Source organism: Ursus americanus, chromosome 21 (assembly GCF_024610735.1).
Source record: "Ursus americanus isolate L20-20 chromosome 21, mUrsAme1.1.p, whole genome shotgun sequence".
NCBI classification, from domain to species: Eukaryota; Metazoa; Chordata; class Mammalia; order Carnivora; family Ursidae; genus Ursus; species Ursus americanus.
In genome coordinates, this window is record NC_142147.1 from 42,457,067 (window position 1) to 42,483,324 (window position 26,258).

The 26,258-nt window shown below is 36.3% G+C and overlaps 1 protein-coding gene across 3 annotated transcripts in view; it reads left to right on the plus strand.

The window, feature by feature from the left end:
* LOC148108256 (uncharacterized) overlaps positions 1 to 21,341 on the plus strand; it is a 58,627-nt gene extending 37,286 nt beyond the window's left edge. Inside the window, exons 3-6 of one of the 3 annotated variants that reach the window (XM_087871076.1) lie at positions 9,079 to 9,205; positions 9,491 to 9,589; positions 11,043 to 11,096; positions 13,557 to 21,340. In XM_087871076.1, the coding sequence (XP_087727202.1) occupies positions 9,079 to 9,205; positions 9,491 to 9,589; positions 11,043 to 11,096; positions 13,557 to 15,049 (1,773 nt within the window). In that variant the 3' untranslated portion in view covers positions 15,050 to 21,340. Of the gene's footprint in view, positions 1 to 9,078; positions 9,206 to 9,490; positions 9,590 to 11,042; positions 11,097 to 13,556 lie in introns of all 3 variants that reach the window. The other 2 variants (XM_087871077.1, XM_087871078.1) reach the window with 2 other exon arrangements.
* The last annotated feature ends 4,917 nt before the right edge of the window (positions 21,342 to 26,258 follow it).

Genomic DNA, 26,258 nt, shown 5'->3' on the forward strand with positions numbered 1-26,258 from the left:
CTTTTAATGTACTGTTGGATCCTATTAGTTAGGATCTTATTGAGAATTTTGGCATCCATATTCATCAGGGATATCGGTCTGTAATTCTCCTTTTAGATGGGGTCTTTGCCTGGTTTTGGGATCAAGGTAATACTGGCCTCATAGAATGAGTTTGGTAGTTTTCCTTCTGTTTCTATTTTTTGAAACAGTTTCAGGTGAATAGGTATTATTTCTTCTTTGAATGTGTGGTAGAATTTCCCAGGGAATCCATCAGGCCCTGGACTCTTGTTTTTTGGGAGGTTTTTGATCACTTCTTCAATCTCTTCATGATTAATTGGTCTGTTTAGATAATCAGTTTCTTCCTGTTTCAGTCTTGGTTTCCAGGAAGGCATCCATTTTATCCAGGTTGTTTAATTTATTGGCATATAGTTGTCGATAATGATTTCTAATGATTGTTTCTATTTCCTTGGTGTTGGTCATGATCTCTCCCCTTTCATTCATAATTTTATTAATTTGGGTCCTTTCTCTGTTCTTTTGAATAATTCTGGCCAGTGGTTTATCGATCTTATTTATTCTTGCAAAGAACCAGCTTCTAGTTTTGTTGTTCTGCTCTACTGTGCTTCTGGTTTCTAATTCATTGATCTCTGCTCTAACCTTAATCAATTGTCTTTTCATGTGTGGGTTAGGCCTGTTCTTCTGTTCCAGCTCCAGCTTCTTAAGGTGAGAATATAAAGACTGCATTTTAGATTTTTCTATTCTTTTGAGTGAGGCTTGGATGGCTATGTATTTCCCCCTTAAGGCTCCTTTGCGGTGTCCCATAGGTTTTGGACCAATGTGTTTTCATTCTCATTGGTTTCCATAAATTGCTTAAGTTCTTTAATTTCCTGGTTTACCCAATCATTCTTAAGCAGTATGGTTTTTAGTTTTCAGGTGTTTGAGTTTCTTCCAAATGTTTCCTTGTGATTGAGTTCTAGTTTCAATGCACTGTGGTCTGAGAATATTCAGGGAATAATCTCAGTCTTTTGGTATCAGTTGAGACTTGTTTTGTGACCCAGTATATGGTCTATTCTGGAGAAAGCTCCATGTAAATTCGAAAAGAATGAGTATTCTGTTGTTCTGGGGTGTAGTCTTCTGTATATATCTATGTGGTCCATCTGGTCCAGTATGTCATTCAAAGCTCTTGTTTCTTTGTTGATTTTCTGCTTAGATGATCTGTCTATTGCTTATAGTGGAGTGTTGAGGTCCCCTACTATTAACATATTATTATCTGTATGTCTCTTTATTGTGATTAAGTGTTGGCTTGTATAGCTGGGTGCTCCCCTGTTGGGGGCATAGATATTTGTAATTGTTAGATCCTCTTGTTGGATACACCCTTTAAGAATAATATAGATGTACTGTATGGTGACTAACATAACATAATAAAAAATTTTTTTTAAAAAGAATAATATAGTGTCCTTCTGTATCTCTAACTACAGTCTTTAGCTTAAAATCTAATCTGTCTGATATGAGAATTGCTACCCCAGCTTTCTTTTGAGGTCCGTTGGCATGAAAAATGGTTCTCCATCCCTTCACTTTCAGTCTGGATGTATCTTTAGGTTCAAAATGAGTCTCTTATAGACAGCATATAGATGGTTCATGTCTTTTTATCCAATCTGCAACCCTGTGGCATTAATGGGAGCATTTAGGCCATTCACATTGAGAGTGATTATTGGGAGATATGATTTTAATGTTACCATGTTCTCTGTGAAGTCTTTGTTTCTATAGATTGTAAATTTCTGTTCTGTATCACTCTTGGGGTCTTTTTACTTTTATAGACCCCCCCCCTTAATATTTCTTGTAGGGCTGGCTTGGTGGTCACATATTCTTTCAGTTTCTGCCAGTCTTGGAGGGTCCTTATCTCTCCATCCATTCTGAATGACAGCCTAGTATGTGATCTAATCTGGAGATTTTCTCTGTTCCTTTCTTGTTTTTGTCACTTTGGGTCTTTCCTTTCCACTCAAAGAATCCCTGTTAACATTTCTTCCAGGACTGAATGGTCCTGCGGTCATGAACTCCTTTAATTTTTGCTTGTCTGGGGAACTCTTTCTATTCCAAATGATAGCCTTGTTGGATACAGTATTCTTGGCTGAAGTTTTTTCCCATAGCATGTTGAATATATCATGCCATTCGCTCCAGCTTGCTAAGTTTCTGTTGGGAGATCTGCAGCTAGCCTTATAGGTCTTTCCTTATAAATTAGGGACTTCTTTTGTCTTGCAGCTTTTAGGATTTTTTCTTTATCACTGTATTTTGCAGATTTAATTACAACATGTCTTGGTGTTGGCTTGCTTTTATTGATTTTGATGTTAGCTCTCTGTGCCTCTTGAATCTAGATGTCTGTTTCTTTCCCCAGATTAGGGAAGTTTTCAGCTTTTTTTCTTCAAATAAATTTTCTGCCCCCTTTTCTCTCTCTCCTTCTTCTGGGACTCCTATAATACAAATGTGATTACATTTGATGGACTTACTGAGTTCCCTAAGCCTATTCTTGTGTTGCATAATTCTTCCTTCTCTCTTTTGTTCAGCTTCATTACTTTTCATTACTTAGTTTTCTATCACGAATTCATTCCTCTGCTTCTCTCAGCCTGCTGTTCATTACATCAAGCATGTTTCTAATCTCATTTATAGCACTCTTCATCTGTGATAATTCCTTTTTAACTCTTTATCTTTGTGGTAAGGGTCTTATTGATGTCTTCTATTCATTTCTCATACCTAGTAGTATCCTTATGATTGTTGCTTTAAATTCTCCATCAAGCATATTATTTACATCTGTTTCATTTACATCTTTTGCCCTGGTCTTATCTTGTTCTTTCATTTGGGATAAATTCCTCCATCTTTGCTTTTTGTCTAGATCTCCACCTTCTTGTCTGTGTTAGAAAGCCAGTTATGTTACCTGCTCCTGAAAGTAATAACTTTCTGAAAGAGGTCATGTAGTGCCTAGGGCCTGGTGTTTCAGGGAGGTCTCTGGTGTGTGCCAAGTATGCTCTGCTGTTGTGTTTTGGCTGCTCTATCCTTCAGGCCAGTGGTCTTCAGAGCCTGTCCTTGTCTACTATCAGCAGTGTTTGGTCCCTGGCCTCAATGTAATGAGTTTTAATTAGGTGTGCTCTGATGTGCTTGTGAAATCAGACCTGACACTACCTCCACCAGAGCTGATGTCCTGCAGAACTCTCTGGTTGGGAGATATGGTGTGGTCAGCGATCTGTGCTGGCCTTCTGGGGGAGGGTCCTGCTGCACTAGAACTCAAGCAGGCATGACTGAGAAGTTCAGTCCCTCTAGAGCACAGGGTTGAGGGGCTAGGACTTGGTGTTTTCAAGTTAGGCAGCCAGTGGTGAAGCTGCGGTGCTTCCCATGGTTGGCTCTGTGTTTATGCTGAGGGGCAGGGGAGGGAAAAGGTACTGGCCATTTTTTTACAGAGAGGTGTCTCTGTGAATGCTGTGTCTTATTGATGCACTCTGAGAAGGGCGAATAATCTCCCCACTCTGTATCCCAGGTGTTCTTCAAATCACTGTTTCCAGCTGTCTGTCCCAGGGTTGTTTGTCTGCCTTCTCTCCAGGAGCAGCATGGTGCCCTCCAGGCTCTATCCCAGCCAAGCCTGCTAACTTTTTAAACTCCAGGCTTTGAGCCTCACTGATTGCAGGAACTCCTGAAGTTCAGCCCGTCTTGTTTTCCAAGCCAATGGAAACTTGGTGAAATTTTCTCCCTGTGCATTCCCTTGTGTGCTCCTCTCTTTCACCTTTCTCCATGATCATGGCTCCCTCCCCTCTGCAGCACCAGTGATCTCTTTCTCCCATGAAGCATGTCTCCACACTTCCTACCTTCTTCAGTGTGGCTTCTTTTCTCCCTTTAGTTGTGGAGTTTGTTCCGTCAGTCTTCAGGTTGATTTCTGGGGTATTTAGGATGGTTTGATAGTTATCTATTTGTGCTCATGAGACAAGGTGAGCCTAGGATGCTCCTACTGTGCCACTATCTTCCTCTATCTGTGATTCTTTTGAGAGTTTTATCACAAATGAGTGTCAGATTTTGTTGAAAGCTTTTTCTGCATCTATTGATATGATCATGTGATTTTTATTTTTTTTTGTCTGTTCATGTGATAAATCACATTCATTTATTTTCAAAGTTTGAACCAGGCTTTGTACCTGAGATAAATCCCATTTTGTCATGGTGAATAATTCTTTTTATATATTCTTAGATTCAATTGCTATTATTTTGTGAGGATTTTTACATCTATGTTCATGAGAGATACTGGTCTGCAGTTTTCTTTTTTTATAATGTCTGGTTTTGGTGTTAGGGTAATATTGGCCTCAGAATGATTTAAGAAGTAATCCTTCTGCTTTTATCTTCTGAAAGACATTAGAGAGAATGGAAACAATTTCTTCCTCAATTGTTTGATAGAATTCACCAGTGAATCCATTTGGGCCTGGTGCTTTCTGTTTTTGAAGGTTATGAATTATTGACTCAATTTCATTTATACATTTATACCTATTCAGATTGTCTACTTCATCTTGTATGAGTTTTGGCATATTACATCTTTCAAAGAATTATTCCATTTCATCTAGTTATCACATCTGTGGTCATAGTTGTTCACAGTATTTTTTATTATCTTTTAATATTTATGCAATATGTATTGCTGTCCCCTCTTTCATTTCACATATTAGTAATTCATGTCTTCTGTATTTTTTCTTAGTTACCCTAGGTAGAAGCTTTTTTATTTTATTGATCTTTAAAAAATATCTTTTGGTTTTGTTGATTTTCTATATTGATTCCCTGTTTTCAGTTTCATTGAGTTCTGCTTTCTTATTATTTTTTTCTACTTCCTTTGGATTTAATTTGTTATTTTTCTAGTTTCTTAAGGTGGAACTTCACTTTTGGTTTCAGATCTTCCTTTTCTAATATACACATTAATTGCTATAAATTTCTCTCTGAGCACTGCTTTTGCTGCATCCCATAAATTTTGATAGTCTGTTTTCATTTTCATATAGTTAAAATATTTTTAAAATTCCTTTGAATGTTCTTCTTTGACCTATCTATTAGAAGTGTGTTGTTTAATCTTCATATAATTTGGGATTTTCTAGTTACCTTTCTGTTAATCAATTTCTAGTCTAATACCATTGTTATTTGAGAGTAGACATTGTATGATTTCTATTCTTTTTTTATGTTATGTTAGATTTCTATTCTTTTAAGTGTTAAGGTATATTTTATGGCCCAGAATGTGGTCTGTCTTGGTGAATGTTCCATGTGAACTTGAAAAGAAGGTGATATTTTTTAATAATGCAAGCCCAGGAGTCCCCTGTAGAAAAGATTGGCAAATATGACTTTTTGCCTCTCCTACAAGTGACAAACTATGATACATTTGTAGCAAATTATAACTTGCTACTAATCTCAATAAGAGAAAAACACTACCCTTATTAAGAACTGGCCATAATATTAAAAAATAATTCATACTATAGGAACTGCAGTAAGAACTAGGCAGAAGTAATCAACCTTATAATAGTATAAAGATAATTATCAATATTATTTGAAATATAAATGAGAACTTCCATTTTTACTTCTCATATTGGCAAAGATATTGAAATCAGGTATTAACTATACCAGCCATAGTGTGGAGAAGAATATTCTCACACCCTCCTGGTGGGCAGGGTGAATTGGTAGGTACTGCCTCAGTAGAGGTCAGTTGGAAATTTCTTTCCAACTTTAAAATTTGTGTATTGTCAGCCAGCAATTCCAGTTCTAGAACTTTATCCTACTGATCTCAAACACACACAAGGATATTATTCATGGAAACATTGCTTGTATAATAGCAAAAACTTAGAAGCAATGTCAATTTTCACTAATGGAAAATGCAATTTTCACAGGGTAGAGCGTTATTAGCTGTGGAGCATCTCATAGACTTCCATCTGCCTAGTGAGCCCATGTGGACAGATTTTTCTTTATGTCTCCTTACCACCTGTTGTCTTAGATTTTCCATTTTGTATTTATACTGGAATCTTCTCTTGCCACTATGCTAAAGTTGTTTTTTTTTTCCTCTTTCTTGATCCCGTGTGAAACTCTTTGCTCTTTTACACCCTGGTGTTGATATAACACATCTTTGCTACCTCAGAGTAAAGGTCCACAGAAAAGGCTGAAAGAAGGTATTTCTCTCCTGAAGCAAGTCAGTAAAGACTGGAGGAAGAGTCTGCTTCTCCAAATGTGGACACACAATATAAAACTTGAAGGAATATGAAAGATCAAGGAAGCATTACACTACCAAAGGAACATGATAATTTTCTAGTAATTGACTCCAACAAATGAAGATATGCAATTTGATCAATAAAGAATTCAAAATCATTGTTTTAGGAAGCTCAGTGAGAAGAAAATACAGAAAGATAATTCAATGAAATCAGAAAAACAATACACAAACAAAAAAAGTTTAACAAGGAGGTAGAAATCATAAAAAAGAAAAACAAAATATGGAGTTGAAGAATACAATGAATGAAATGAAAAATGCAATAAGATGCATCAATAGCAGACTTAACCCAGGAGAAGAATGAATCTGTGAAGTCATAGACAAGTCATTTGACATTATCCAGTCAGATAGAAACAAAGGGAAAAAAGAATGAAAAAGTGAAGAAAACGTAAGACACAAAACCATAAAACTATTAGAAAAAAACACAGGGAAATAGCTTTTTGACATTCATATGGGCAATGATTTTTTTGGATATGACACCAAGAGCACAGGCAACAAAAGCAAAAATAGGTAGGATTATATCAAACTAAAAAGCTTCCACATAGCAATGGAAACAGTCAGCAAAATGAAAAAGAAAAAATATTTGCAAGCCATATATCTGATAAGCTATTAATATCCAGAATATATAAGGATTTATATAACTTGATAGCAAAAAAACCCCAAATACCCTGATTTTTAAATTGGAAAAGGACCTGAATGGACATTTTTCCAGAAAAGAAATACTAATGGCCAGCTGGTATATAAAAGGTGCTTAACATCACTAATCACTAGGGAAAGTTGAAGATTGCAATGAGATATCATCTTATACCTGTTAGGATGGCTTTTACCAAAAAGACAACAGATAAGTGTTGGTGAGAAAGTAGAGAAAAAGGAACATTTGTACACTGTTGGTTGAAATATAAAGTGGTACAGCCACTATGGAATACAATGTGGATATTTCTCAAGAAATTAAAAATTGAACTACTATATGATTCAGCAGTCCTACCTCTGAGTATATAACCTAAGAAATCAAAATCAGTATCCTGAAGAGATATCTGCACTACCATGCTCATTGTCACTGCAGCATTATTTACAATAGCCAAGATATGGAAACAACCTAAGTGTCCACTGATGGAAGAATTGATAAAATAGATGTGAGATATTTTATAGACATCTACTTGGATGGATAGATAGATAGATAGATAGATAGATAGATAGATAGACAGTGACATATAGTGGAATATTATTCAGCCACGAGAAAGAAGGAAATCCTGCCATTTGCAAAAACATGGTTTTATCTAGAAGATATTATGCTAAGTGAAATTAGCCAGAGAAAAGCAAATACCGTAATGATCTCACTTCTGTGTGAGATTAAAAACAACAACAACAACAACAACAACAACAACAACAACAACAACAACTCCAATTCACCAAGGCAGAATAAAGTGGAGGCTACTAAGGACTAGGTTGGAGGAGATAGGGATATGCTGGTCAAAGGGTATAGGCCTTTGGTTATAGATGAATAAACTCTGGGAGTCTAATGTACATCATGATGATTATAGTTAATCATGCTGTGTTATGTACTTGAAATTTGCTGAAAGAGTAGACCTTGGGGCACCTGGGTGGCTCAGTTGCTTAAGCATCTGCCTTTGGCTGAGGTCATGATCCCAGGGTCCTGGGATTGAGCCTTGCCTTGGGCTCCCTGCTCAGCAGGGAGTGTATTTCTCCCTCTCCCTCTGCCCCTCCCCTCTGCTCATGCTCTCTCCCTCTCTCTCTCTCAAATAAAATCTTTTTCTTAAAAAGAAGAGTAGACCTTAAGTGTTCTCAACACACACACACACACACACACACACACACACACACACACACACAGGAACCATGTGAGGTGATGGACGTGTTAACCCAATTGTGGTGATCATTTCACAAAGTATACATATGTCAAATCATCATATTGTATACTTTAAACATACAATCCATTTGTCAATTTTACCTGAATAAGCTGAAAAATGTTTTAAATAAAAGAATAATGTACTATATGTTGGCTAATCAAATTTAAATAAAATAAATAAATAAAAAATAAAAGAATAAAAAACAACAAAAGAGAAAAGGTACATAGGAGATACATATTTGATCCCTTGCTTCTCTAGAAACGTATTATACAACCGCACATTTGTATGAATTTTGGCTGGATAAATGACTCTAGTCAAGTGTTCATTATCAGTATTGCAAAATTTGTTATATTTTTATTTTGTTCTGTTTCTTCATTTCAGGGCACTATTGAGAAGGGCATTGTGTTTCTATTTTCTGGTACCTTTCATGTGACCTGCTTTCTGATTGTTGAAAATGTCAGGATCTTCTTTATATTCTTATTATTCTAAAATTTTATCCTCTGACACCCTTCTAAGAGTTTACCAATTATAACTTGATTTTTCAAGGGGGAAAGGGAAGCATAAGGGTACTTCTCTTTACTGAGAAAATACTATATGCCAGTTAGCTGTTTAATGAGATATTCCTCTTAATTAGATTTAGTATATTTTTATTTTTTTAATAATATTTTTTATTATGTTAGTCACCGTACAGATTAAGTATATTTTTAAACAAGAATGGATCTTGGAATTCTCTCGTTGTGCACAGGAGTTTTTTATCTGCAGGAGTTGGGTTGTGTGAGGCCTGGTTATTGATTAACACCAACTCTGGTTTTCACCCACATCACAGGTATTGAGCCCAACCTGCTTGTGCTCCATTTCTCTCCTTTCCTGTAAAACTCTCCTTTACTTCTTCTCCTTTTATGTTTGTTGTCTCTCCTTCCACCTTGAAGTCATTTATTTGCATTACACAAGTATAACTCAGGGTTTTTGTTTCAGGGATTTGTGATATTCAGGGACGTGTCTATAGACTTTTCTCAGGAAGAGTGGGAATGCCTGGACTCAACTCAAAGGAATTTGTACAAATATGTAATGTTGGAGAATTATAGCAACCTGGTCTCAGTTGGTAAGTATACCTTTCTCCAAAAAGTCTAGAGCCCTTTGGAATGTTTGCTTCCCCTGAGAAGATCTTCTCAACTCCTTCCATATATCCTATGTGTTTCTTCTCCCTATTCCTAAAGACATGGCTTGAGCTTTGTAGAATTGAGAATGTATAGCTTCATTGGGCCTAAGGCCAAGGCTCCACCTTCTCTGCTTTTTTGTGGCCCTTCCAATTTATTTGCTGATCACAGGATAGGATTTTCATCCTGGAACACCAACAACATAAAAAGTCTTCTTCTCTTATGAGTAGGACTTTGCATTCCCAAGCCAGATGTGATCTCTTTATTGGAGCAAGGGAAGGAGCCTTGGAGTGTTTTTGACAGTGAGCTGACAAGAGGCCTGTACCTAGGTAAGTGATTGATGATTATATAAGGGAAGAGGAATGTAGGATATAAACCAGCTGCTCAGTGAGAAGACCACATCTTTGAGATGTTTGGAGGTATCGCCCCTCAAAGGCCCACAACTATTAAGAAAAGTAAACTCATCATGAACTTCCGAATGCCCACAACTTCACCTTCAATCCTAATACTATCCATGCTTCTTTTCTCTCATATTTTCTGCCTATTCCTAGTAAGTGATTCTAATGAGAAACATCTACTTTAATGTGAGATCTAAGTCCCATTAGTTCTCTCTCTCTTGCCTCTTGATCTATGCATGTGTCACTACTTTAAACATTTTGGTATTAAATATGTTCAGTTTTTTTTTTAAGATTTTATTTATTTATTTGACAGAGACAGAGACAGCCAGCGAGAGAGGGAACACAAGCAGGGGGAGTGGGAGAGGAATAAACAGGCTCATAGCGGAAGAGCCTGATGTGGGGCTCGATCCCGTAATGCCGGGATCACGCCCTGAGCTGAAGGCAGATGCTTTAACCGCTGTGCCACCCAGGCGCCCCTAAATATGTTCAGTTTTTAATCCATTTTATTAATGTATTCATTCTTTTAGACAACAATTCCTTTTATTCTATGTTGTGGAGAATATTTTTCTAGGAGACATAGACATTATTAAATATATCAGCTATTAAGAAACTTATAGCCTAGGGATTGAGAAAAATAAGTGATGGGGATCAAGGAGTGTACTTGCTGTGATGAACACCAGGTATTGTATGGAAGTGTTGAATTGCTATATTACTCACCTGAAATTAGTATTACATTGCATGTTAACTAACTGGAATTTAAATAAAAAACTTTTTAAAAATCCATAAAAATCTTTCAAAATGTAGAATTAATTGTAATTGTAGAATTAATTACAGTTCAAATACCACAACCAGAAAAAATGGCTAAAGATTGAAAGGTGGACAAGCCTCACAGAGCTATAATAGTTGGAGCCCTGGGAGTGATTGTAGTCACCTTGGTAGAGAGTTTTGGGTATAAAGGTTATATGTTTGCAATGGAATAGAGGTTGCAGACAAGAAGAGATTGAGGTGAGAGAGGAGGATCAAGCAATTGCATGATGCATGGAATCAGCATAAAATAGAATAGGAGAGAGGGAAAAGATTATAAACATGGATGATTCAGAGTAGAAGGCACAGTAAGTACAAAAGACCTGAGGCAGGCAGGCTCATTGTGTATAAGCAGCACCGAGGTGGCCACTAGGGGGGCAGGGGAGGGAGAGTAAACAAGGAAGAAAGGATCTGCAATCTGTGATCAGGGAAGTGTGTGCTGGAAAGAGTCATTTTATGATGAACTTGTGAACTGTGGTTGAACTTTTTCTGAGTGAAATGGAAATAAGTAGATTTTAAGCAGAGCTATGACATGATTAGATTTTTATTTTTCAAAAATACTATTTTTTCCTATTTACAGAAGAGGAAACTGAGACAGAAAGACTTGAAGTAACTTGTCCAAGGTCAACAACTAGTAAGTGTTGGAGATAAGGTTTAAACCCAAGCTGCACATCTCTTAGCTCATAAGCTATTTTGCCTCTCCATGTCAAATCAGGGGGAGTAGATAATAGTGGACATGATTTCATCTGAAATGCAGATGAACAGATAGAAGTTAACTTTTTAAAATCAATTTTTAAAATGAGTTCTTACATCCTATAATAGCTAACTATAGCACACGTATTACATGTATTTATGTATACCTATACACATTAGATGTGTATAAATGCATCATGAATTTTCTCAAACACTATATCATATGCCTTCCTTTCTTAATAAGCTTTTAGATATATTATATCAATATTATAATGTAGATACACTTACATAATGAGGTTGTCTTCCAGATTCTTCCAATTTCAATTTCTAATTGAAACTTCCTTTTTTCTATACATTCTTTTGTAAATAAAATTTTCCCATTTTTTTATGATTGATTTTTTCAAAGACAATTTTAAAAGCTTTTTCCAGCAATGTGTATAATGCGTATGTTCAGTTTTATTACATCATCTTCAGGAATGTGTACCTTTTTAAAAAAAAAAAAAAGATTTTATTTATTTATTTGAGAGAGAGAGGTAGAGATAGCAACAGAGATAGCGAGAAAGAGCACAAGTGGGGAGGAGAGGGAGAAGCAGGCTGTCCACTGAGCCGGGAGCCTGACATGGGGCTCAATCCCAGAACCCTCATGACCGGAACCAAGGGCAGATGCTTAACCAACTGAGCCACCCAGGTACCCCAAATTTGTACCTTTTAAAAAATAAATTATTCTGTATTGTTTTAGTCTTGGAATCAAGAATAATATTTTGCCTATTTTTTTGTTGTTTTTCAAAATAAGAATATTTTTAATAGTGAAAGTCAAATTGTCCTGTAATGTTTTACATTCAGGATTTATCTAATTGTAACCCTGTGATTAGATTCACATTAAGCAATTTTGTCTGCTCTGATATTTAATTAGGGTTGTGCACTTTTTTTAAAAAAAAAAAGGTTTATTTATTTTTGAGAGAGAGAGTACAAGTGGGAGGGACAGAGGGAGAGGAAGAGAGAATCTCAAGCAGTCTCTGCACTGAGCGCATAGCCCAATGGGAGGCTTATCTCAGGATCCTGAGATAACAACCTAAGCCAAAACCAAGAGTCAGATACTTAACCGACTGTGCCACCCAGGCACCCTTAGAGTTGTGTACTTCATCATATCAGGAGGCAAAGTCAAGATATATAAAATTGACTTATCTTTCTTGGTGTTATATGTTGATTTTTGCCATCACTCATTAATTATTGGAATTAATAATTCCAATAGTAGAGTTTCCATGAAGACAGTCAAAAAATTTGTAATTTTTTTTCAGTTTTGTTCCTTGCTTTCCTATGCTTGTAACTTTGATACTCCTTTCTAGTCTTATCACTGTGGCTACACTTGTCAGGAAGTGTTCAAAAGAAATAACACTACTATGTGTTTTCATCTTTTTTCATGATTTTTATGGGCATGACTTTTTCTTTCTCTTTTCAAAAAATGTTTAAATTTTTAAATAATTCTATATTTACCAAAAAAGTTACAAAAATAGTATATAGAGTTCCCATATTCCTCACCTAATATCAATTTCATTTACATATTTGTGGTATATTTGAATTTACCCCATCCCCATTGTTTTCATTCCCTCCATCATAGTATATCTTTCATAAACTTCATGATTTATCCTATCTTTGTTTTAATGTGAGCACCTATGTATATATCTTCATATATCCCCTTTCTTATATAAATGATAGCAGCATATACTATACAGTTTACTCCACCTTGTTCTTTTACTTAAAAAAGTCATGAAAATCATTCCTAGGAATATATAGACACTTCTCAGTTCTTTATACAGTTATGTAGAACTCTACTGTGTTCATATACTATACTGAGTGCAGGTAATAGTAAGTTGGTGGCTATTTGGATTCATTATAGTCATTTGCTCTTACAAATAGTTCTGTAGTGGGTAACCTGCATAAATCTCTTCAGATTCCAGAAAGTATATGTTTGGGTTCCTAGAATTGGGATTGCTTGGTCAAGGGATAAATACTTGTGTAATTTTTCTAGAAACTGATAAATATCCCCATATGGTAGTTATATCATTTTTATTTGCTACACTAAATGTGTGAGAGAGATTACGTACCTATAGCATTCAAACAGACTAGGTTATCAGACTTTTGGGTTTTTGCCAAAGTATACTTTGAATTTATTCCAGAATTTAAGAATCGTTGACTTCATATTTTTCTGATCCCTTCCCCCATGCCTTTCCTATATCACTTTTCTATTTCTATACTTCATCTCTCAAATTGCATCACCATATAAGAACTATAAATCCTATTTACATTATAAACATTAATGTCAATGTAATTCTGCCTTTTCTAAGTTTTGTGCCTTCACCCTCCCAAAAAAGTGAATGTTTTTATTTGTGTTTTCTTTCAGAATATATATCTAGGTGGGAGAACAAGAAATTATCTCTGAAAGAGGATAACTATAAAATAGATTCATCCCAATGGGTTATAATGGAAGGATTTACAAAGCATGGACTTAAACAGGGATCTCAGGAAAGACATTTTAGCCAAATCTCATGTACCTCTGAAGACATATCCCCTTTCATTCAGCATACATCTCTGCCTCTGCATCAAACATTTAATACCAAAGAGAAATCTTATGAATGCCAAAAATATAAAAATGCCTATGGACAGGACTCAAAACTTACTACGCATCAAGAAGGTCATACTGGCAAGAAATTCTGTGACTATAAGGAATATGGGAAGGCCCTTAGTAGAACTTCAAAACTTAGTTCATATCATTCAGTGCATATTGGTATGAGACCCTATGATTGTGAGGAATGTAGGAGGTCTTTGAACAGTGACTCATACTTTATGCAACATCAGATAATTTTTACTAGGGAGAAATCTAATGAATTTAAGGAAAGTGAGAAGGCCTTTACTAATGCCTCACAGTTTTTTCTACATCATAGCATTCATACAAGTGAGAAGTCCTTTAAATGTAAGGAGTGTGTTAGAGAATTTAGTAATGGTACAGCCCTTATTCGTCATCAAAGGATTCATACTGGTGAAAAACCCTATGAGTGTAATGAATGTGGAAAGGCTTTTAGTACTAGTTCAATATTTAGAGTACATCAGAGGATTCACACAGGTGAGAAACCCAATGAATGTAAAGAATGCGGAAAAGCCTTTCGTCATTCTTCAGACCTTACTCAACATCAAAGAATTCATACTGGTGAGAAACCTTATAAATGTAAGTATTGTGTCAGGGCATTTAGTAATGTTTCAGCCTTTATTCGTCATCAGAGGATTCATACTGGTGAGAAACCCTACAAATGTAAGGAATGTGGAAGGGCCTTTAGTACTGGCTCAATACTTACAGCACATCAGAGAATTCACTCAGGTGAGAAACCGTATTTATGTAAGGAATGTGGGAAGGCCTTTCGTCAGTCTTCAGACCTTACTCAACACCAGAGAATTCGTACTGGTGAGAAACCCTATGAGTGTAAGGAATGTGGAAGGGCCTTTCGTCGTTCATCAGAACTTTCTCGACACAAGTTAATTCATGCTGATGAGAAATTGTATGAATGTAAGGAATGTGGAAAGATCTTGAGTAGAGATTCAATACTTATACAACATCAGAAAATTCTCACTGGTGAGAAAGCCTGGGAATGTAATGAATGTGGGAGAGTTTTTACTTGTGCAACATATCTGACCCGGCATCAGCGAATTCATACTGGCAATAAACCATATACTTGTAACAAATGTGGAAAAGCCTTTCTTCGTTCTTCAGACCTTATTCTGCATCAAAGAATTCATACTGGTGAGAAACCCTACGAGTGTAAGAAATGTGGGAAGGCTTTTGCAAGAGGCTCAAATCTTAATCGCCATCAAAAAGCTCATAATGGTAAAAAAATAGTATGAAAGGAAGCTTTGTAAGACCTTTAAGCATGTCTTTCAGGTAACATGACATGAAAGAGAGACCCTAGAAATGTAATAGGAGAAATCCTAAGAATTTATTGGTAAGAAAACATAGAAATATAATTAATATGAGAATGCCTTATGTGTTTCACAGTTTAACTACTATAAGAATAAAATGAATATTGGAAGGCCTCTAGCAATAGCTCATTCCTTTATAAATTTTAAAAACTTTCTGATCATGAGTGGAGAAAAGTGAAAATCTTTTTTGTTACTTTTTTCATATTTTAAAATACTTTGAATCCACTTTATTTTTTAGATAGCTGTAAGTAGTTTGGTTTATACATAGCTAAAATAGTATATTATTATAAGTTGTACATTAAATTTTTGAATTTATTTTGTCCTCACCAAAATTCTTATTCCAGTACAACTTATTCAGCAACTGTTCACTAATGCTATGTATGTACACTTTTGTGACATTTTATATTTTCAGTGTTATAAGCTTGAATTTAATGACAACCTTTTAATATCTGAACATCCAATTTGGGAACTCTTCAATTGATCTTTTTATAATAAATTTTTATCTGCATATCTTTGCATCTCTACTATTTTATTTAAAATATCATTACGTTAAGGGGTGCCTGACTGGCTGTCAGGGGAGCATGCAACTCTTGATCTTGGGGTTGTGAGTTTGAGCCCCAAGCTGGGTGAAGAGATTACTTAAAAATAAAATCTTTAAAAAATAATGTATCATTACTTCAAGATATATACTTTAATATTGATAAAGTGATCAAATTATTTTATATATAAAATAACATTTTATTTCAAAAATGTGATATTTTGTAATAATTTTCTCTAAATTTTTAAATTTTACAAAGAAGCCAACAAAGATAGCTTTCATTCCCTGAAGGGGCTGTAACTATTGTCAAATTGTTGGAACAAATCCTTTTATAAATTTTTTAAAGCAAATGTAATAACATTATTCAAATTGTCTCATAAATTGCTTTTTTAATAACAAGATTGCCACATGGGACATTCCGTGTGATTAAGTGTATTATTAGTGTTAATATATATGACTGTACCATAATTTTTTACCAAACATCTATGGTCAAATAATGTGATTGACTCCACCTTGTATTTATAAGGAATGCCATGTTTAGCATCATACTTGGCACACTGTATTTGCTTGTCTTTTCATTGTTTTTGAAATAATCTATGCATACCTTTTAACATGTGCATATTTTGAACATGACAAATTAAACTGGCTTTCCTTTTTTTTATTTTTTTAAAGATTTTATTTATTTGACAGAGATAGAGACAGCCAGTGAGAGAGGGAACACAAGCAGGGGGAGTGGGAGAGGAAGAAGATTGGATAAAAAGACGTGACCCATCCATTTGCTGTCTACAAGAGACTCATTTTGAACCTAAAGATATATTCAGACTGAAAGTAAAGGAATGGAATACCATCTTTCACGCCAATGGACCTCAAAAGTAAGCTGGGGTAGCAATTCTCATATCAGATAGAGTGGATTTTAAACTAAAGAGTATAGTTAGAGACACAGGAGGGCACTATATTAATCTTAAAGGATGTATCCAACAAGTGGATATGACAATTATAAATATCTATGCCCCCAACAGGGGAGCAGCAAGATACACAAGCCATTTCTTAATGAGAATAAGGAGACATATAGACAAAAATACGTTAATAGTAGGGGATCTTAACACTCCACTATCAGCAATAGACAGAGCACTGGGGCAGAAAACCAGCAAAGAAACAAGAGCTTTGAATGCCATACTCGATGAGATGGACCTCATAGATATATATATAGAACACTACACCCCAGAATCAAAGAATACTCATTCTATTCTAATACCTATGGAACATTCTCAAGAATAGACCACGTTCTGGGTCACAAAACAGGTCTCAACCGATACCAAAAGACTGAAATTATTCCCTGCATATTCTCAGACCACAACGCTTTGAAATTGGAACTCAACCACAAGGAAAAATTTGGAAGAAACTCAAACACTTTAAGACTAAGAACCTTCCTGCTCAGGAATGATTTGATAAACCAGGAAATCAAAAATCAATACAGAATTTATGGAGACTAACGAGAATGAAAACACAATGGTCCAAAACCTATGGGATACTGCAAAGGCAGTCCTAAGGGGAAAATACATAGCCATCCAAGCCCCACTCAAAAGAATAGAAAAATCTAAAATACAATTTTTATATTCTCACCTCAAGAAGCTGGAACAGCAACAGAGGGACAGGCCTAATCCACACACAAGGAAGCAGTTGACAAGGATCAGAGCAGAAATCAATGAATTAGAAACCAGGAGTACAATAGAGCAGATCAATAGAAGTAGAAGCTGGTTCTTTGAAAGAGTAAATAAAATTGACAGACCTATGGGAAGACTTACCCAAAAGAATAAAGGACGCAAATTAATAAGATTATGAATGAAAAAGGAGAGGTCACGACCAACACCAATGAAATTGGAAGGATTATTAGAAACTTTTATCAACAGCTTTATGCCAATAAATTAAGCAATCTGGAAGAGATGGAGGCCTTCCTGGAAACCTATAAACTACCAAGACTGAAACAGGAGGAAATTGATATTTTAAACAGCCCAATTAACTATGAAGAGATTGAGTCAGTGATAAACAACCTTCCAAAAAACAAAGGTCCAGGCCTGGACGGTTTTCCTGGGGGAATTCTACCAAACATTCAAAGAAGAAATAATACCTATTCTCCTAAAGCTATTTCAAAAAATAGAAACATAAGGAATGCTACTAAACTCATTCTATGAGGGCAATATTACCTTTATCCCCAAAACAGGCAAAGACCCCATCAAAAAGGAGAATTACTGACCGATTTCCCTAATGAATATGGACGCCAAAATCCTCAACAAGATCCTGGCTAATAGAATCCAACAGTACATTAAAAGGATTATCCATCATGACCAGGTGGGATTCATCACTGGGATGCAAGCGTGGTTTAACATTTGCAAATTGATCAGCATGATACATCATAGCAACAAGAAAAGACTCAGGAACCATATGATCCTCTCAATTGATGCTGAAAAAGCATTTGACAAAATACAGCATCCTTTCCTGATTAAAACCCTTCAGAGTGTAGGGATAGAGGGTACATTCCTCAATCTCATAAAAACCATCTATGAAAAGCCTACAGCAAATATCATTCTCAATGGGGAAAAGCTGGAAGCCTTTCCCTTAAGATCAGGAACACGACAAGGATGCCCACTCTCGCCACTATTATTCAACATAGTACTAGAAGTACTTGCAACAGCAATTAGACAACAAAAAGGGATAAAAGGTAACCAAATTGGCAAAGAAGAACTCAAAATGTCTCTCTTCGCAGACGACATGATACTCTATGGAAAACCCAAAAGAATCCATGCCCGAACTATTAGAAGTTATAGAGCAATTCAGTAATGTGGCGGGATACAAAATCAATGCTCAGAAATCAGTTGCATTTCCATACATGAACAATGAGACTGAAGAAAGAGAAAGTACAGAATACATGCCATTTACAATAGCACCAAAAACTATACGTTACCTTGGAATTAACCAGAGACGTAAAGGACCTATATTCTAGACACTATAAATCACTCTTGAAAGACATTGAGGAAGACACAAAAATATGGAAAAGTATTCCATGCTCATGGATCGGAAAAATTCACATAGTTAACGAGTCCATGCTACCCAGAGCATTCTACACTTTTAATGCTATCCCACTCAAAATACCGAGGACATTTTTCAAAGAACTGGAACAAATAGTCCTTAAATTTGTATGGAACCAGAAAAGGCCCCGAATCACCAAGGAACTGTTGAAAAGGAAAAACAAAGCTGGGGGCATCACAATGCCGGATTTCAAGCTGTACTACGAAGCTGTGATCACAAAGACAGCATGGTACTGGCACAAAAACAGACACATTGACCAATGGAACAGAATAGAGAACTCAGAAATGGACCCTCGGCTCTTTGGGCAACTAATCTTTGATAAAGCAGGAAAAAACATCTGGTGGAAAAGAGACAGTCTCTTCAATAAATGGTGCTGGGAAAATTGGACAGCTACATGCAAAAGAATGAAACTTGACCACTCTCTCACACCGTACACAAAGATACACTCCAAATGGATGAAAGACCTCGATGTGAGACAGGAATCCATCAAAATCCTAGAGGAGAGCATAGGCAGCAACCTCTACGACATCAGCCACAGCAACCTTTTTCATGACACATCTCCAAAGGCAAGAGAAACAAAAGATAAAATGAACTTGTGTGACTTCATCAAGATAAAAGGCTTCTGCACAGCCAAGGAAACAGTCCAAAAAACTAAGAGGCATACCACGGAATGGGAGAAGATATTTGCAAATGATGCTACAGATAAAAGACTGGTATCCAAGATCTACAAAGAACTACTCAAACTCAATATGCGAGACACAAATAAACAAATCATAAAATGGGCAGAAGATATGAACAAACACTTTTCCAATGATCACATACAAATGGCTAACAGACACATGAAAAAATGTTCAAAATCATTAGCCATCAGGGAAATTCAAATCAAAACCACACTAAGATACCACCTTATGCCAGTTAGAATAGCAAAAATGAACAAGGCAGGAAACAATAAATGTTGGAGAGGATGTGGAGAAAGGGATCCCTCCTACATTGTTGGTGGGAATGCAAGTTGGTACAGCCACTCTGGAAAACAGTGTGGAGGTCCCTTAAAAAGTTAAAAATTGAGCTACCCTATGACCCAGCCATTGCACTATTGGGTATTTACCCCAAAGATACAGACGTAGTGAAGAGAAGGGCCATATGCAGCCCAATGTTCATAGCAGCATTGTCCACAATAGCTAAATGTGGAAGGAACCAAGGTGCCCTTCAACAGATGACTGGATTAAGAAGTTGTGGTCCATATATACAATGGAATATTACTCAGTTATCAGAAAGAACGAGTTCTCAACATTTACTGCAACATGGAGGGCACTGGAGGAGATCATGCTAAGTGAAATAAGTCAAGCAGAGAAAGACAATTATCATATGATTTCTCTCATCTACGGAACATAACAACTAAGAAGATCGGTAGGGAAAAAAAGGGATAAAGAAAGGGGGGTAATCAGAAGGGGCAATGAAGCATGAGAGACTATGGACTCTGAGAAACAAACTGAGGGCTTCAGAGGGGAGGGCGATGGGGGAATGGGATAGGCTGGTGACAGGTAGTAAGGCGAAAACCTATTGCATGGTGCACTTGTGTTATATGCAACTAATGAATCATCGAACTTTACATCAGAAACCGGGGATGTACTGTATGGTGACTAACATAATATAATTAAAAAAAAAATTAAAAAAAATACCCACTCTCAATATTGTCAAAGCAAATCCTTTCAGAAATTTTTGAAAGAAACTCCATTTCATAAGTTACCTTTTCTATGGTAGAATATATCATGAACAGTTTACCAAGTCATTAAATATTATATCATTATTCTTATTTGAATAGAGTTACTGTTTATTTGTTGGCTATACTCTTATTTTACTAATCTATTGATAAAAGGTTTGTCCCATAAATTTTGCCTTATAAACAATGCTCCTTTCAACATCCTGTTTGCATTTTGTGTACTTGTCTCCTTTTCTTATTTTTTATTTCTGAAATAATCTATGTGTGTCTTATACTTATAAATTTTAAACATTACAGATAAACTAAACTCCCCTTTGACTATTTCCCTTTCCCTAGTTTCTCCCCTAAATTTACCACTGTTGGCAGTTGTGTTGTTTTCATCCTTAATAAAAGGGTAACTTAGATGAGAATCGAGTCAGTATTCAGGTATTTTGGCTACCCAATGTGTTCTCTTATCAGTTAGACAATGTGTTCTAGATTATACTTTTTGTGATAAACCTCTTCTCATTATGCCGTGACAGTTGTGATCTCAACCATCCCATACATCTTTATATACACTTTCTCTCTGGTATGAATGTTATGATCACCATAAAGATTGAGTTCTGTAGGAAGAGCTTACTACATCTTCACATCTTTATTTTGGTTTTAAGGGGTTTTTTTTCTTCCCAATATGGAGTGTCTCTTATTAGGTAAATTATATTCCATGGTTAAACACCATTCCATGAATAAAATAGATGAAGAACATACTGACTAACATTTAGTAAACAATTGGCTAGTTATATTTATGCACTAGTAACTCATTTACTCCTCATTAAACACCAATGACAGTTACCTTAGTCACCCCCATTTTGCCATACTTGAAGTGAAATACATAAGATTGAAAGCAATATTATATTTCTACTGAATATGTATATTCATATTCATATCAATCTATCTATATACACATTATATGTATAGTGTGTGTGTGTGTGTGTGTGTGTGTGTGTATAATTGTATTTTAAAAGGCTCTTGAAAGAAGGGGTGGGGCAGAGGGAGAGGAAGGGGAGAAAGAATCCCAAACAGACTCCAATACAGGGCTTGATCCCACAACCCTGAGATCAGGAGCTGAGCTGAAACCAAGAGTTGGATGTTTAACTGTCTGCATCACCCAGGCACCCCACAAAAGGTGTTTCCTAAAAGATTAACAATGCAGCCATTTTGGCAAAAAAAAAAATAAGCATTATGACTGAGAAATTGATGTTACTACAAATTACAGATTTTATGGGTAATGTATATATACTCCTCTTGCTAATAATTTCGAAGCACTAAAATGCATGATATTCTTCAAAAACAAATCTCCAGAACTCAGTCAAGAGAAGTATAAACACTGAGTGTTTATATGTATGTCATTTGCAAATATCTTCTCCCATTCCATAGGTTGCCTTTTAGTTTTGTTGATTGTTTCCTTCTCTGTGCAGAAGCTTTTTAGATTGATGAAGTTCCAATAGTTTATTTTTACTTTTGTTTCCCTTGCCCCAGGAGACATATCTGGTACCCAATCTTTTTTTTTCCCAAAGATTTATTTATTTATTTATTTATTTATTTATTTATTTTAGAGAGAGTTAGAGAGCACACATAAGCAGGGGTAGGGGCAGAGGGAGAGAGAGAGAGAGAAAAGAAGCAGACTCCCCACTGAGCAGGGAGCCTGATGTAAGGCTATTAATTTATATAGTTATTGCTGCTCCCTGAGCAGGGAGCCTGATGTAGGGCTATTAATTTATGTAGTTATTAATTTAGCTATAAATTACCCATAGCTAAAAGAACCACCCAATGTTTTTTTTTAAGTTTTTATTTAAATTCCAGTTAGTTAACATACAGTGTAAGATTAGCTTCAGGTGCACAATTTAGTGATTCAATACTTACATTCATTGCTCAGTACGCATCACAAGTGCCCTCCTTAATCCCCATCACCTATTTAACCCATCCCCCCACCAACTTCTCCTCTGGTAACCAGCAGTTTGTTCTCTATAGTTGGGAGTCTGTTTCTTGGTTTTCCTCCCTCTCTCCTTTTCCCCTATGCTTGTTTGTTTTGTTTCTTAAATTCCACATGAGTGAAGTCATATGGTATTTGTCTTTCTCTGACATTTCACTTAGCATACTACTCTCTAGCTCCAACCACATCATTGCAAACATCAAGGTTTTATTCTTTTTCATGCCTGAGTAAAATTCCATTATATTTCTTCTTTATCCATTCATTAGTCGATGGGCAATGGGGCTCTTTCCATAATTTGGCTATTTAGATAATGCTGCTATAAACATAGCATGTTTATAGCATGTATCCCTTCAATTTATATTCTTTGGGTAAATACCTACAGCGCAAGTGCTAGATCATAGGGTAGTTCTGTTTTTAACTTTTTTTAAAAAAGATTTTATTTATTTATTTATTTATTCGACAGAGATAGAGACAGCCAGCGAGAGAGGGAGCACAAGCAGGGGGAGTGGGAGAGGAAGAAGCAGGCTCATAGTGGAAGAGCCTGATGTGGGGCTCGATCCCGTAACGCCGGGATCACGCCCTGAGCCGAAGGCAGATGCTTAACCGCTGTGCCACCCAGGCACCCCTACTTTTAACTTTTTTTAAAAAAAGATTTTGTTTATTTATTTGAGAGAGAGGGAGAGAGCATGAGTGGAGGGGGAGGAGCAGAGGGAGAAGAGAAGTAGACTCTGTTGATCAGGGAGCCCGATGCAGGGCTCTGTCCCAGGACCCTGAGATCATGACCTGAGCCAAAGCAGATGCTTAACCAACTGAGCTACCCAGGTGCCCCTATTTTTATCTTTTTGAGGAACCTCCACGCTGTTTTCGAGAGTGGCTGCACTAGTCTGTATTCCCACCAACAGTGTAAGAGGTTTCCCCTTTCTCCACATCCTCACCAACACCTGTTGTTTCTTGTGTTGTTGATTTTAGTCATTCTGATAGGCATGAGGTGGTATCTCATTGGAGTTTTGATTTGTATTTCCCTGATGAGTGATGTTGAGCATCTTTTCATGTGTCTCTTGTCCATCTCTATGTTTTCTTTGGAAAAATCTATTCATGACTTCTGCCCATTTTTTTAATTGGATAATTTGGGTTTTTTGGCTGTTGAGTTTAAGTTCTTTATATATGTTGGAAACTAACCCTTTATTGGGTATGTCATTAGCAAATATCTTCTCCCATTCCATAGGTTGCCTTTTAGTTTTGTTGATTGTTTCCTTCTCTGTGCAGAAGCTTTTTAGATTGATGAAGTTCCAATAGTTCATTTTTACTTTTGTTTCCCTTGCCTCAGGAGACATATCTGGTACCCGATCTTTTTTTTCCCCAAAGATTGATTGATTGATTGATTGATTGATTTTAGAGAGAGATAGAGAGCACACATAAGCAGGGGTAGGGGCAGAGGGAGAGAGAGAGAGAAAAGAAGCAGACTCCCCACTGAGCAGGGAGCCTGATGTAGGGCTCCCTTTCAGGACTCTGATATGGGAAGAGCCAAAATCAAGACCTGAGCCAAAATCAAGGGTGCCAATGCTTAACCAACTGAGCCACCTAGGTGCCCTGTACCTGAACTTTTTTATAGGCAAAATTCCCCAAATTTTGAGGAGCTCCTCATAATTTATCTAAACATGGAAGCTTGACCTTCAATTCTATGATTCTTGCATAATTTTGATTTTGCATTTAAAGGGCAAGACAAAACTTCCAATAACAATTACAAATATTTGTGAAACATCCTGAGTATATTATAAAATATATTATAAATCTTGATGATTGTTATTCCAAAAAAGTTGAACACTGTTTCTATACTTTAATAAAGTCCTAAAGGTTCTTTTCAAAAGTGTTGATCCATTTGGTATAATTTTGCTTCTACATCAAAAATTTTCTCTGGGCCACATGGCTGGCTCAGTTAGTGGAGCATGTGGCTCTTGATCTTGGGGTCATAAGTTCAAGCCCCACATTGGGTGTAGAGATTGCTTAAATAAATAAACTTTTTACTTTTATTTATTTATTTGAAAATATTTTATTTATTTGAGAGAGAGAGAATGAGAGAGAGAGAGCACGAGAGTGGGGAGGTCAAAGGGAGAAGCAGATTCCTGGCTGAGCAGGGAGCCGTATGTGGGACTTGATCCTGGGACTCCAAGATCATGACCTGAGTTGAAGGCAGTCACTCAATCAACGGAGCCACCCAGGCACCCCCAAATAAACTTTTTTTAAAAAGTTTCCTTTAGCATTTATTTAGTTCAGGTATCCTGCCAGTCAATTATTTCAGCTTTTCTTTGTCAAAATAAGTACTTTATCTTAATTTTTGGAAGACATTTTTGGGGCATAAAATTCTAAGTTGACAGAATATATATATATAGTCTCCTATTGGTTCTGTTTTACTGGAGGACCCTGTTTTACATCCAGGCTGTAAACATCTTTGTGGGGACATTATCTTGCCTTCCACATGCTGCCAATTTTGCAAAGTGGCTGTATCATGTTGCATTCCCACTAGCAATGTAGGAGAATTCTATTTGGTTCACATCCTCATCAACAATTGATATTGTCTTTTCAATTTTATTAATTTTTCCTTTTTTTAAAAGAAGATTTTATTTACTTCTTTCAGAGAGAGAGAGCAACACTGGGGGGAAGGGGCAGAGGGAGAGGGAGAAGCAGACTCCCCGCAGAGCAGGGAGCCTGACACCGGGCTCAATCCCAGGACCCTGGGATCATGACCTGAGCTGAGGCAGATACTTAACTGACTGAACCACCCAGGTGCCCTGTCTTTTCAGTTTTAACTATTTTACTAGGTATGTAGTAGATTAAATTGCAGTTTTAATTTGCATTTCTCTGAGAAGTACTGACTTTTAGCATCCTTTCCTATATCATTTAAATATACTCTTTGGGGGGCGCCTGGGTGGCACAGCGGTTAAAGCGTCTGCCTTCAGCTCAGGGCGTGATCCCAGCGTTCTGGGATCGAGTCCCACATCAGGCTCCTCCGCCATGAGCCTGCTTCTTCCTCTCCCACTCCCCCTGCTTGTGTTCCCTCTCTCGCTGGCTGTCTCTACCTCTGTCAAATAAATAAATAAAATCTTTAAAAAAAAATAAATATACTCTTTGGTGAAGTGTCTGTGCAAGCTTGTTGACCATTTTTATTGGGTTGTTTGTCACCTTTTCCTTATTGATTTGTAGGAGAGTTTTTATATTTATGATACAATTCCATAATGTATTACAAAGACCTTTTTCAAATCTGTGGTTTATCTTTTCACTCTCTTCATTGTGTCTTTTGATGAATGATATTTCTTAATTTTAATGAAGTCCTACTTACTTTTTCTTTTATGGTTTTCCATAAAAGGACATACTTAGGTCCTGTTTAATAAATCTTTCCTTTTCCCAACAACATGAAGATGTTTTTCAACATACGTATTCTTTTAAAGTTATATTATCTTAATTTTACAGCTAAGTGAAAATTTCACATTAGGCATTTTGTCAAAGAAAATCTTGCATTAATTTTGTGTACTATGTAAGGTAAGGATAAAGATTCTCTTTTTTTCCCTTGCAGATGTCTAATTATTCCAGCACCATTTACTGAAAAGACTATCATTTCTCCACTGAGTTGATGTGGAATTTTTCTAAAAAGCGACTATCTTTTGATTTTTTTATTGTATTCCCTTTGTCTATGTTTTATCCTTGTACAAATACGACACTGTTCTGATTACCATAGCTGCAGTAGGTAGAATTCTAAGAAGGCCCCCATGATATACAATCTTTGCTGTTACTCCTGGGATAATGTTATAATACACGGCAA